This window comes from Lineus longissimus, chromosome 1 (genome assembly GCF_910592395.1).
Source record: "Lineus longissimus chromosome 1, tnLinLong1.2, whole genome shotgun sequence".
In the NCBI taxonomy this organism is placed as follows: domain Eukaryota; kingdom Metazoa; phylum Nemertea; class Pilidiophora; order Heteronemertea; family Lineidae; genus Lineus; species Lineus longissimus.
In genome coordinates, this window is record NC_088308.1 from 3,322,202 (window position 1) to 3,332,676 (window position 10,475).

The 10,475-nt window shown below is 39.4% G+C and overlaps 2 protein-coding genes across 6 annotated transcripts in view; one reads left to right on the forward strand and one right to left on the reverse strand.

Moving 5' to 3' along the window:
- Window positions 1-7,664, forward strand: part of LOC135485252 (axin-1-like) — a 78,666-nt gene extending 71,002 nt beyond the window's left edge. For all 4 annotated transcript variants that reach the window (XM_064767111.1, XM_064767119.1, XM_064767103.1 and 1 more), the window contains one exon: window positions 700-7,664. In XM_064767111.1, the coding sequence (XP_064623181.1) occupies window positions 700-826 (127 nt within the window). In that variant the 3' untranslated portion in view covers window positions 827-7,664. The remainder of the gene's footprint in view (window positions 1-699) is intronic.
- Window positions 7,665-8,262: 598 nt separating this feature from the next.
- LOC135497927 (RNA pseudouridylate synthase domain-containing protein 1-like) lies at window positions 8,263-10,291 on the reverse strand. 2 transcript variants are annotated; one of them, XM_064787971.1, is made up of 5 exons: window positions 10,222-10,289; window positions 9,972-10,127; window positions 9,534-9,657; window positions 9,085-9,301; window positions 8,263-8,755 (listed from the first exon to the last, which is right to left on the reverse strand). In XM_064787971.1, the coding sequence occupies exons 2-5, from the start codon at window positions 10,052-10,054 to the stop codon at window positions 8,286-8,288; spliced, it is 894 nt and encodes a 297-aa protein (XP_064644041.1). In that variant the 5' UTR covers window positions 10,055-10,127; window positions 10,222-10,289; the 3' UTR covers window positions 8,263-8,285. The 2 variants fall into 2 exon arrangements, with proteins under 2 accessions (XP_064644041.1, XP_064644032.1); XM_064787962.1 differs by having other exon boundaries at window positions 9,972-10,291.
- Between the last annotated feature and the right edge of the window lie 184 nt (window positions 10,292-10,475).

The following is a 10,475-nucleotide window of genomic DNA, read 5'->3' on the forward strand; positions in this document are numbered from 1 at the left end:
CCACTCATCAAAGTAGTTGCCTCCCTGGTTATATCTTTTAGCTAGTCGTAGAAGTACACAAATCAAATTAAGGTTCTTTTGTTCTCGTGCCACTTAATTACTCCTGGATGATTAGGAAAACAGAGCCTTTTTGAAGTGGCTTTATCGAATGGGGTAAAGCCGTATTGTCAGTCTTTAGAAGCCTACCCCCGCAGGCCCATCACAGGCACAGTTGTAATAACGTTGTGGCTGGCTAAACACAAACTTGTGATCTTTCTCGTTTCTCTAATGAATGAGGCCCAGGGGGAATTTGGTCGCTGAGGATACAAAGTTATCGTCTGGGTTTCGCAGGTGCCTCTGATAGAAGTTTTCATGGCAATGTAATTGTTTTTGATGGCTGTTCCAATAGTCGGTCATGTCCGTGAGGTACAGAGTTTACTTTGAAGTGGATGAATAGTTGAGGGCTTTGTGATTTGGTAATTTGGTATTCGGATAATTTGAGGTGGTTTTGCTTTTGAGTGGCCTTGTGTAGGAACTGGTTCGCCATGTTTATTTGGAAAGGAGAATGTCATTGTTTACTTTCAGTGCAGGCTCGGGAATAAATTTCTGCACTCAATTGGTCATATGTTAGGTCGTGGCTTAGTTGAACAGAAAGAAGTGTCTAGTAGCAATAAACGTTCATCTGGCAAACTTCTACATGGTCTCATGTTCTTATTCTAGATACTTCTTCAAGCGAGCCAGTGATGAGTTTGAGACCGGAGTCGTCCACGAAGAAATCACCGATGAGAATTCTGTGCTGCCACTCTGGGAAGGAAAGATCGTAGGCAAGATTGAGAAGATTGAATAAATGGTGCCCTTGCTGATCGATGTGACCTTGACCTCAAGTCTACTGTGATCTGTACATTATTACCTCATTATAAGGTCGAATCTTGGACAATCGTTCGAAGTTGAAAAGAATGCATCAAAATTTGGACGGATCTGTCCTGGAGACGCAGAATAGTGTTGATGGATGTTAGCCACTGTGAATGGCAGCATGACAGACTGTGTGCTTTCGCTCGCCTCCTATTAGTGCCGTCACTAAACAGGAGGCGAAAAGACTTTCTGCCGACGGATGCGTTCGTTGGTAAGACTTTTGTAAATCAGGGAGTTTATCAAAATGACGTATTGTGTAGCTCAACCATTGCATTACTGGTGCAGTTAGCGTAGCCCTTGCCCCCTGACCTTTGTTTCGAGTCTGTATGATACCATTCCATACAATGGCCATGACGGATGTAAATAAAGCGTAATCATAAATATGATTTGTATATAATTTTACTGGTGGCTAACGTGGTGAGATTTGTAAATGAGATGCCAAATATTTTACCCTGCCCTGATGTTCTGTTGTGTTGATCAACATTGATATTTTATCATAACCACCCTGGGTTGTTATAATGGATCCATCCTTTCTCATGGGTTACTGTTAGAATGGATGAAACCATTATTTGAATGGAGGTAGCTAGATGCTGGATTGACTGCAACTGCAAACAGAATCACAGCTACATTTTTACAAGGTGCCGTTTTATTTTGACACTGTACTCGGATGCCACCTGCAGCTTCGCAGTTTAGGAAGATTTTAAAGTTTTTAGAAGGACGGAATGATAAACCTTTTGTATTTCTTTACATTTTATCTCCCTGTGGCTCTTTTATGGCTCTCTATAATAGGTTTTAATGTCAGAGACGTTATTCCAACTGTGTGCTGATTACCCCGCGGTCAAGTCTTAACGAGGTGTCACATGGCCTTCTGTACCTGCTGTGCTGATTTCATGGTTCGGTAGTCTTGCCCATATCCATGACAAATTATCCATTTAAGGTGGATATTGTGATCGTGTCATTTACACTTGCAGCTTTGTATTTCCTGGACTCTTTCATTGCTCCCTTATGGCCATTCTTGCCAGGGTTATGACCTCAGTGTCTGGAGAAGGTCTGAGAATTCATTGTTAAGATACTAAACAGTGGTACCTTTAACTTTTGTTTTCACAGGAGGGGGAGTTCTTAAAGCAAGTTTTAATGTCAAAAGACAAGCTCCCATGAAATGACTTGGAATTTCCACTCCTCTTTCTGAATCTCCCTTTATGCTTAACTTGCCGAAAAATTAACTGATGATATAGCTATTTGGCAGAGCTTAGCTCAGCAGGTGCACTAGAGTTTTGACAGGGTAGAGATGATTTGACCACGAAATAAACCCATGACAATCGATAAACATGATGTGTTCCTTTAACTTTAGTTTTGTGGCCAGTACTCATTTGTATCTTGAAAATGGGAAGATTGAGTGTAAGCTGTGAATTGGAGTATCTAAGTGCTAAGAAAGTGTCGGTCATTTTGAGTCTCACTGATCTCTACAGAATCTCATACACAAGGAAATCTGCAAACGTTTTGGGTCGGGTGGGCTCTTTAATGGTGTTTCCCTGTCGAAGACTAAAGAATGCTTTCCCTTCAGATTCTTATTTGGTAGGCAGCCCTGCTGACATGTTGGTTCATACCATGTTTGGGAGGTGATGATGGTGTCTCTATTGGTGGCCATTTTGACTATAGCAAGATATGTGCAAGCATAACAACGATTAGAATCGTTTGGTAGTTCCTGGCGATGTTGCTGCTTTACTCTGCCTGGCTATAGTCAAAATGGCGGCCAAAACTGATGCCGCAAGCCACTTTTGAGAACATCGGGTACCAGCATGCCATGCAAACTCTTCCTTTCTTGTGCTTCCGTCTGCTCTAGACACGTCATCCGCCAACAACACGTGATTTCTTCAGCAGACGTTTCAAAGCTGTACACACGTCTCCTGCTTCTTCAGGTATTTCACGAGCTTTAGAGGTCTGGTTATATCAAGCCTGCCTTTCGTTTCTTCTGAAGAGGTATGACACTTTCACACTTAATTTTAAAGGCACTTGTCTGTGGGAATTCACTGATTTTATGTGTGCACTGCAGACCAATGTTTTGATAAAGAGGAAGTGTTTTTGTCTCCTGCCAATAAAGCCCACTTCTAGGAATCCAGGACTCTGTACTCTGTGTAACTGGAGGTGTGACTGTTTTATTGTTTTGTGGCTAAAAGTACATTGTGGTCAATTGTTATCAGTCAGTTTGAACCACTTGCTAAAAGCAACCTACTGGACGTCTTTAGAAATACATCACATTTTCTAGTACTTCTTTATCTCCATTAAAGAATCTGTACTTAAAACAACCATATGAGATACTGTAAGGTGCTAATCATCGACTATAGGCACTAAAGATTATCACTACATTGACTTCATTCCTAGTTACACAATCGACACCTAATGGACAAAAATCAAAATGCACTTGAGCACTTGGCGCAGTTTGGACTGAAAATTGAAGTACTCTTAGCAATGAATGTATTGGAAGATCATGTAACCAACATATTCAAACATCATGTATGATAACTGTGCTTACATCATCATCAATCTTTTGATTTGTTGGTTTTTGCTTCCGTGTGAAGAATGGATTGGAAATGCAACTCATTGTTTAGAGTTCTTTAGTTTTACTCTTGTCTTATGGTGCGTATAGTCGATGGATAGTCCTCATCCTTGTCTTTAAGGCAGTCAGCGTTTTAGTTGAGCATCATATTTCATCCATTTAATACCAAATAAATAGCATTTGTAAGAAAACGTATTGATAAATACTTGTAAATACTTGTCCTACAGTTTGTATTGCTAAGTACAGTGTGTGTCAGTTTCATCCAAGCAACTTGGATCAAGGGATTGTGCAAATATTTTTGTGATCATTTTGAGTCCAATTTTAGGGACTTGCATTGATTGAAGATAGAAAGTTTTCAAACTTGAAGGAAAAAAACGTTGACAGAGTTGGTGATGGTGGATTGGTCACATCACCAACATGTGACCATATTGTGGTTTTCCTAGACTTCGACGAGATTGATTGCATTTTGCAAAGAAGTCCCTGGCTTCAATTAGGGAACCATTGATCACTTTTAAAGAAGGGTCCCAAGACCACAAAAGGATGTTTGTCGATTCACTTCATGCTCTTTTGGAATTATTGATGAAAACTGTCTGGTGACACAAATATTTGCATGACCTTTTTTTTTAGCGTGTACATTCTGTATATGACATCTCTCCCCGAGGATCTGTGTTGTTTGGGTGACAATGTAAACCGGGAAGATTTAGCGCAGTTTTATTCTTGCGGTTCGCCAACAATTCCGATAAAATGTTTTTTCTATATTTTTGTTTTTTTGGCGGTTTACAAAATTTCCAAGACTTTTTTTCACAATTTTGATTTTCATGGATCTAGGTCTATTGCGAAATCTGCAAAAATAAAAACGTCTGCGAAAAACTTGTCGGTTTATAGTACTTGTTGGTTCATACAAACTGAATGGTGTACTGCTTTATCAGGCTGAGGGTGCTTCGCTCCTGCCAACAATCAATGACAATCATATTTTAACTCTGTGAAGTATTCTCTTTGGTGATTTTCAAGTTGTCGTTGTTGTACTGGTTCATCTGGAGGCATTAGGTTATTTTTTGTCGTCGTCTTCTGCAGGAGATTTTAGCACAGCCAGGTACCTCGCACTGGCAAAACTTCCAAACTCCATGTCCTATCAGTGGAGGAAATATCTTTGCTGGGTGTGAGTCATCCTCTATTCCTCCAGGGATTTCAAAGGAAACAAATGTATGTCAAAGTCTTGATGGGGAAAGATGGTTATGTGAGTGCCAAAGTTTTATGGCTAAAATTTCTTGTGGTGATGACAACTTGTTTCAGAAATTGTCCTTCGGTTTTATACATGTATATCAATTCACTCAACTTTATTGATGTCTATGTGATCGGTACTAATCCTTCCTTGAAAACAAATCGATCTTCCTGCTACAAAAGCAGAGTTAAAGGGACCACTTGGGCGTGGGATTTACCTGGCCAGGAGGATAATACCCCTGCTTGCCACCATGCGCTGCCACCTGTAGTATCACACCAACACTGATCTCTAATAATGATTTTTGGTGGTGTTTCGAGGCAATTTTGGACAAGGCTTGTGAATTTCAGGCGGCCCTATGGTTACACCTCGTTCTAGTGCATTGTTTATTTCAGTTCAACGATTTTTCAGTTGATCCTGTTTGATGATGTTGCGTTCCTGCTGGAAGCCATTTTTGTATGAAAAACCAACATATCTCATGCCCAAGTTGTCTCTTTAAGATTTGTTTCCTTTTCCTCTCAGTATTTCTATAAAGCGACAATTTCAATCATTCTGTGTAGTTCTGTTCTAGTGTTACTTATCAATAATTTGGTGGAAGAAAAAGAAATCGTGGGTGATTTCTAATTCTTGAGCTGATGAGAACAGTTTTGATGATTAATTATGTAAATCTCAACAAAAAGACAAGTAAACCCCATGAATGTAAGAATTTCTTTGAAAGATTTGAAAATGCTAATTCAATTGAAAACGTTATTCAACACTCCTTGTGTCTTGACCACGGTGCCCTTGTTCTACTTTACAGCCCTTATCAGTGTAATTCACAGTTTCTAGCTTTACCTTACTCCAAAAATTCCGACAATCCTGAGGGGTTAACCGAGCCTTGGTGAGTTTTGGTCATTTGAGAATTACTTGCCCTCAGGGTCAATCTTTGATCTATTCAGAACCATTTGTAGAACCACTCATCCGTTCCACTGGGCCAGACTCTTTTGTTATCTTGCTCTGAATCTTTTCTTGCTCTGTATGTTTGAAAGAAGTCAATTTTTCTGTGGCCATATTGGCTCATATTCTGAACAGTATCTGTTTAACAAGCAATAACTAACCCTTTATTGTCTGTTTCCTGGACCAAAATGAGTCCATTGAAATCCGTTTGTGAATTCATTGTAAGAGGGTTTCTTTATTGCACAAGTTGGTGAGATATTTGTGTTCTTTGGTTCAGCAATCAGCTGTTATCAGTAATCCTAGTTCTAACATTCTAAATGAGCAGCATGTATCTAGTCTGAAGTTATTGCCTACCCTTGCATTTCAAATCAAAGTAAATCTAGGTTGGCTTCTGAAAATACTGCTATAATTGCCATCATACAAATTTTGTGTTTTGGCAGCTGCTTGTTCACTTAAGACCAGGCCAGTATACCAACAGTTCATTCTTCATGTATGTTCACATTTCAAGGAAAATTGAACAAGAAGTAAATACAGCATTTGATTCACTACACTGTGACCATGATATGTTTGCTAGGCGAAAGTTGGCAGGTTTGCTCAGTTTGAGTTGCCGTGAAAATGACATGATTTATAGTGTATGCTTATTAGATTGCACCCCACCAAAAACTCTCCTGAGAAAACAATCAGTTATGACCCCATACCAGGTGTTTTAAATCTGCATATTTCCAATGTGTGTGCCGTTATGGTGATAAGATTAAGCGTTTGATTCAGTCTAATTGGACACAAGACCAGTGTGCATCCTGTGTGCAGCTCTATACAGGTTTCTCTCTAACATGTTCTCAGGCTAACTTTTGGCCATTATTGACAAAAACTAATTAGATTCTCACCCACAAACGTGTTGCCAAAAGGCATGAGGCTTCTGCCTCGGTAAAAAACCAATGATTGAGTAATTATAATCTGTGACAATTAGGACGCTGTAATCGTCCTGAAGCCTGGGGCTGTTCTGACCTTCAAACAACTGATCTGATTTGCATAGATATTTTACCCTTGGAGTTAAATTTGTCTGGAGTTGGTTTGAGCAGTGTGTATTTATTGTAGGCACTGTGAAAAATTCTACCTTGAATATTGGCAAACTTATTCACTTGAATCAAATGATTGGTCATGAAGTTTTAAATTTGTACCTCCAGTGGTTCATTTGATCATGCAGGGCAGGATGCCAGACCGGTCTTGTGTGATTTTGTCAGATTTGTTGGTCAAAGTTTTATCATCACAACCATGAGCTACTGTTACATGCTTTATTTGGAAGTGAAAAATCTGGGCTATAATGTCTGATTTTACCATAATTCTAGAGCAATTTGTTCCAATTCAAATAGTTTTTTTCTCTGCAGACGTGGCTGTTTTATCGATATCGGTTTATTGTTACAATAGGTTTAGGTGGTGACACCTTCCTCCAAATGACTGAATCGTGAATGTATGTACATGTATGTACAAAATACTTTGTTATTTACAACCATGGCAAATGTTTGTCCTTGTCTCCTTGACAACCACTATTCTTTTGTTTCCAAAAAAGGAAATGTCTGCATTGTTTTGGTCTCGGAAGTGTTATTTTATGCACCAATTCTGACAAATTTTCAAATTTGATGGTTTTTTTCTACAGTATGAAGTTTTGAACTATAAATATCTGTTCAAAGCTTTTCCTCATACTTGAGGGACTATTTATAATTTATAATAATTATTTCATGAAAAATTGACCAAAGTGTTGGTTGCCCGCAGCATGTGACTTCTTGAGAGAACATGGGGTTTTAAAGCTAAGTAAATTCAGTTCGATTGTATGCCTACTTCAAATATCTTTGGTTTGGACCATGCTTCCGAGCTCAGAACAAAATTGATGTTTGATTTGTGGATGAACAATATATTGATAATGAATGTAAATAACTGTTTTGTACCCTCCACCCAGTGACGTGTCAAAATGGTTATTGCCAATAGTTGTAAAAACACCAGACACCAGACATTTACATGTATTTAGTTTCAAACAATAAAGTTTGTATATTATTTTTAGAGAAATTTAATTCCGACTTATTTATGTTAACCGAAATCTGGATACTATCTTGGCAACATTTGTTGCACGGTTGTAGAATGTCAGGTTGATATAAATCAGGAGGTTGTGGGTTGGACACTCGGAAGGACCACCACTGAAGGTGAACACTTAACCCCTACTGTAGTATGACAGGGCAAGGTTAACGGGTCTCCTCATCAATGGATGTTTGAGCACCACAGCGATAGGTTCTCATAGCAGGATGGGAAAGATCTGGAGTTCGCGCGTGGATGGCTTCAAGGTTCTCCACGTTTCGCTAGCCTATAGTAAGACAGATTTTACATCTGGCCCCCGGAATTAAAAAAACGTATAGCCAGGGCAATGGGTGGGAAGTCTGGTCAAGAGAGCAATTTGAATCAGTGGAGGGAAAGCTTTGTGAAACACACTAGGCATTTCTGTCATAATTCAAGATACATGTACATGCATTGCCTGAAGCTGAATAGCATGCTTATGTCCAATATCCCAATACCTGGTTCACAGAATACATTTGGGTCAAAAAGACACCACTGCATTGTTTAGTCCACATAGTAATGTTCCTGAGAAGTAAATAAAAGAAAAACATGAAAATGAAATAAAAATCATATATTATGTCACATTTTCACAATCGGTGTTTGGGAAGCCCCATGACCAGCTGAAGGACCACTATTTGAACTTCTATTTGAATCACCAGTTACAGAAACGGCAGTATTCGTAGCCCCATCAAAATCACCGGTTGTACAAGGAGCACTACTTGTAGTTCCATCACGAATGTTTCTATGCTTTGGCTTCCTTCCTGGAGATGTTTTTTTCCCTGAAGATAAAGTTTTCTTAAAGTCTTGATCTTTAACATAGTCATCATAAGTCCGCACAACCTTATCAGGTTGCCATAGTTTGTCAGTTTCTGGAGTAAAAGGATCCGGAGCCACAACATCAATGTGTTCATTCTGGAGCGGAATAACAAGTCGAAATGCATGAAGCATCATACGGTATGGCTTGACGTCTGTCCGATTACTGTATGCATAATCTCCGACTATCTGGTGGCCCACATGACGACAGTGAACTCGCAGTTGATGTGTACGACCTGAAAAAGAGACAGTTTTATTAGAAAAATGTCATCATTCATCCAAGAAAAGATAGATAAGACTGTACCCAGTAATATCCTTGATTCAGGTTATGCATTTACAGTGACAAACTAGTGTTGGGCTCAACCCAGAGGCATAGAACAGAATTACTTGTCTTAGTGCATAAAAAGTTACAGTGGTTTGTGAGAGAAAGACAGGGCATGAGTTCTCTGTGGAAAAATGAGATGGACAGCAACAGTGGCTGAAGATGGGGACATGTCAACTGGGACATGAGGGAAGAGGGCCTAGAAAAAAAGGTTGTCTGAATGACCAAAGACAGAATACGCACCAGTTTCAGGTATAAGTAAAACCTTTGAGGCTGGCTCTCCGTCGTATTTGCCCGTCTCCAGCAGCACCATCTTTGTTTTGCAAGGTCTAGGAGATTCACAGTTTGGATTGTCAGCAGTTGTCATGATATGCCTTGCATCCTCTGTCTTGTCCCTGCCTATAGCCGCACTAATAGTCAGTTCAGATCTTTCATCAAGTCGGTAGACTGTGTTACGCACCTAAAAGAAAAGAAGATATCATTCTATTATCATAGCACAAAAAAAGTAGAGGGAATGGAACACCAAAGGTTCTGTACCAAGCCTATTTAAAGATAGTGGGGTCCTACATGTATCCATATAAATATTGAATTACCTAAGAGAGATGTATTCTTGTAATGTTGTATTGGAACATAACACCAAAAAATATACCTCAATAGAATTCACAATGAGATATTTTGAATCATCAACTTACCAAAGCTGAGTAATGCTTAGTGACCAGTCTTTGTTGGAATTTAATGGCAGCTTTACCTGCAGCTTTCCTCTTCAAACCCAGGCAGAGAACTCCACTAGTGGCAAAGTCTAATCTGTGGACAAACCTGCAATAATTCAATTGATTTCTTAATTCATCGTATTCGTAATCTGACCAGCATACTTTTACATCAGAAAGATGGCTTGGATTAATTGATTGCCTGTTGTTGCCCCCGGCCCCTGGCTGGCCTCACTCCGGTTTGTGACCCTTAATAGGGCTACAGCCCTCCATATCACCTAAGCTTCAGTGGCCTTTGGTGCAAGTAAATGTTCGAGTATGATGCGCAGGTGACGAAGTTATTTACCGTAGCTATGGTAGGCCTACTATAGTTAGTACTACATTCACAGGCGTTTGGGAAATGAAACGAAATATACGTTATACCTGAAATGATGTTCGAGCTTGGGATCAGCGACCTCTGGCATGACATGGAATAGCTGCTTTGCAACATCGATATTTCCGAACATTGGGTTGGTATGTGTTTCCTCCTCAGAGTTGATGAGGACGTCATAACGTTTGTTCACAACAACGTACTTCTCACTGCGATAAAGAATAGAAATGTCATCTATAGTGGCATCGGTGCATTCAGCCATAACTTGGCGCATGAATCGAATGTAATTAAAACGCTGCCAACGGTTTAAATCGATGTAAATTCGTGAAAAAGAGGGGAAAATTGAACGAAATTTTGCAATCATGGGCGCCGCCATGTCACTGTTTCGCACCCTTAGCAAGATGTACCAATGTTACATAAAATGTTTTTGTAAGTAAATGCTACTGGACGAGTTTAGCATCTCGTAGATGTAAGAAAAACCTGTAATAAGAAGTATTCATATAAATAGTTTGCTGTTTTCTGCAGAAAAATCATTATAAATAAAATTCTGTAAATAT

What these genes read in the sequence shown, in the direction of transcription:
- LOC135497927 (XM_064787962.1), bottom strand. Translation starts at nt 10,282, where the DNA reads ATGATTGCAAAATTTCGTTCAATTTTCCCCTCTTTTTCACGAATTTAC. An exon ending in CTAAGCATTACTCAGCTTTG is followed by an intron (nt 9,302 to 9,533) that starts GTAAGTTGATGA and finishes CTTTTCTTTTAG; the next exon opens with GTGCGTAACACAGTCTACCG. An exon ending in TTTACTTATACCTGAAACTG is followed by an intron (nt 8,756 to 9,084) that starts GTGCGTATTCTG and finishes TCTCTTTTTCAG; the next exon opens with GTCGTACACATCAACTGCGA.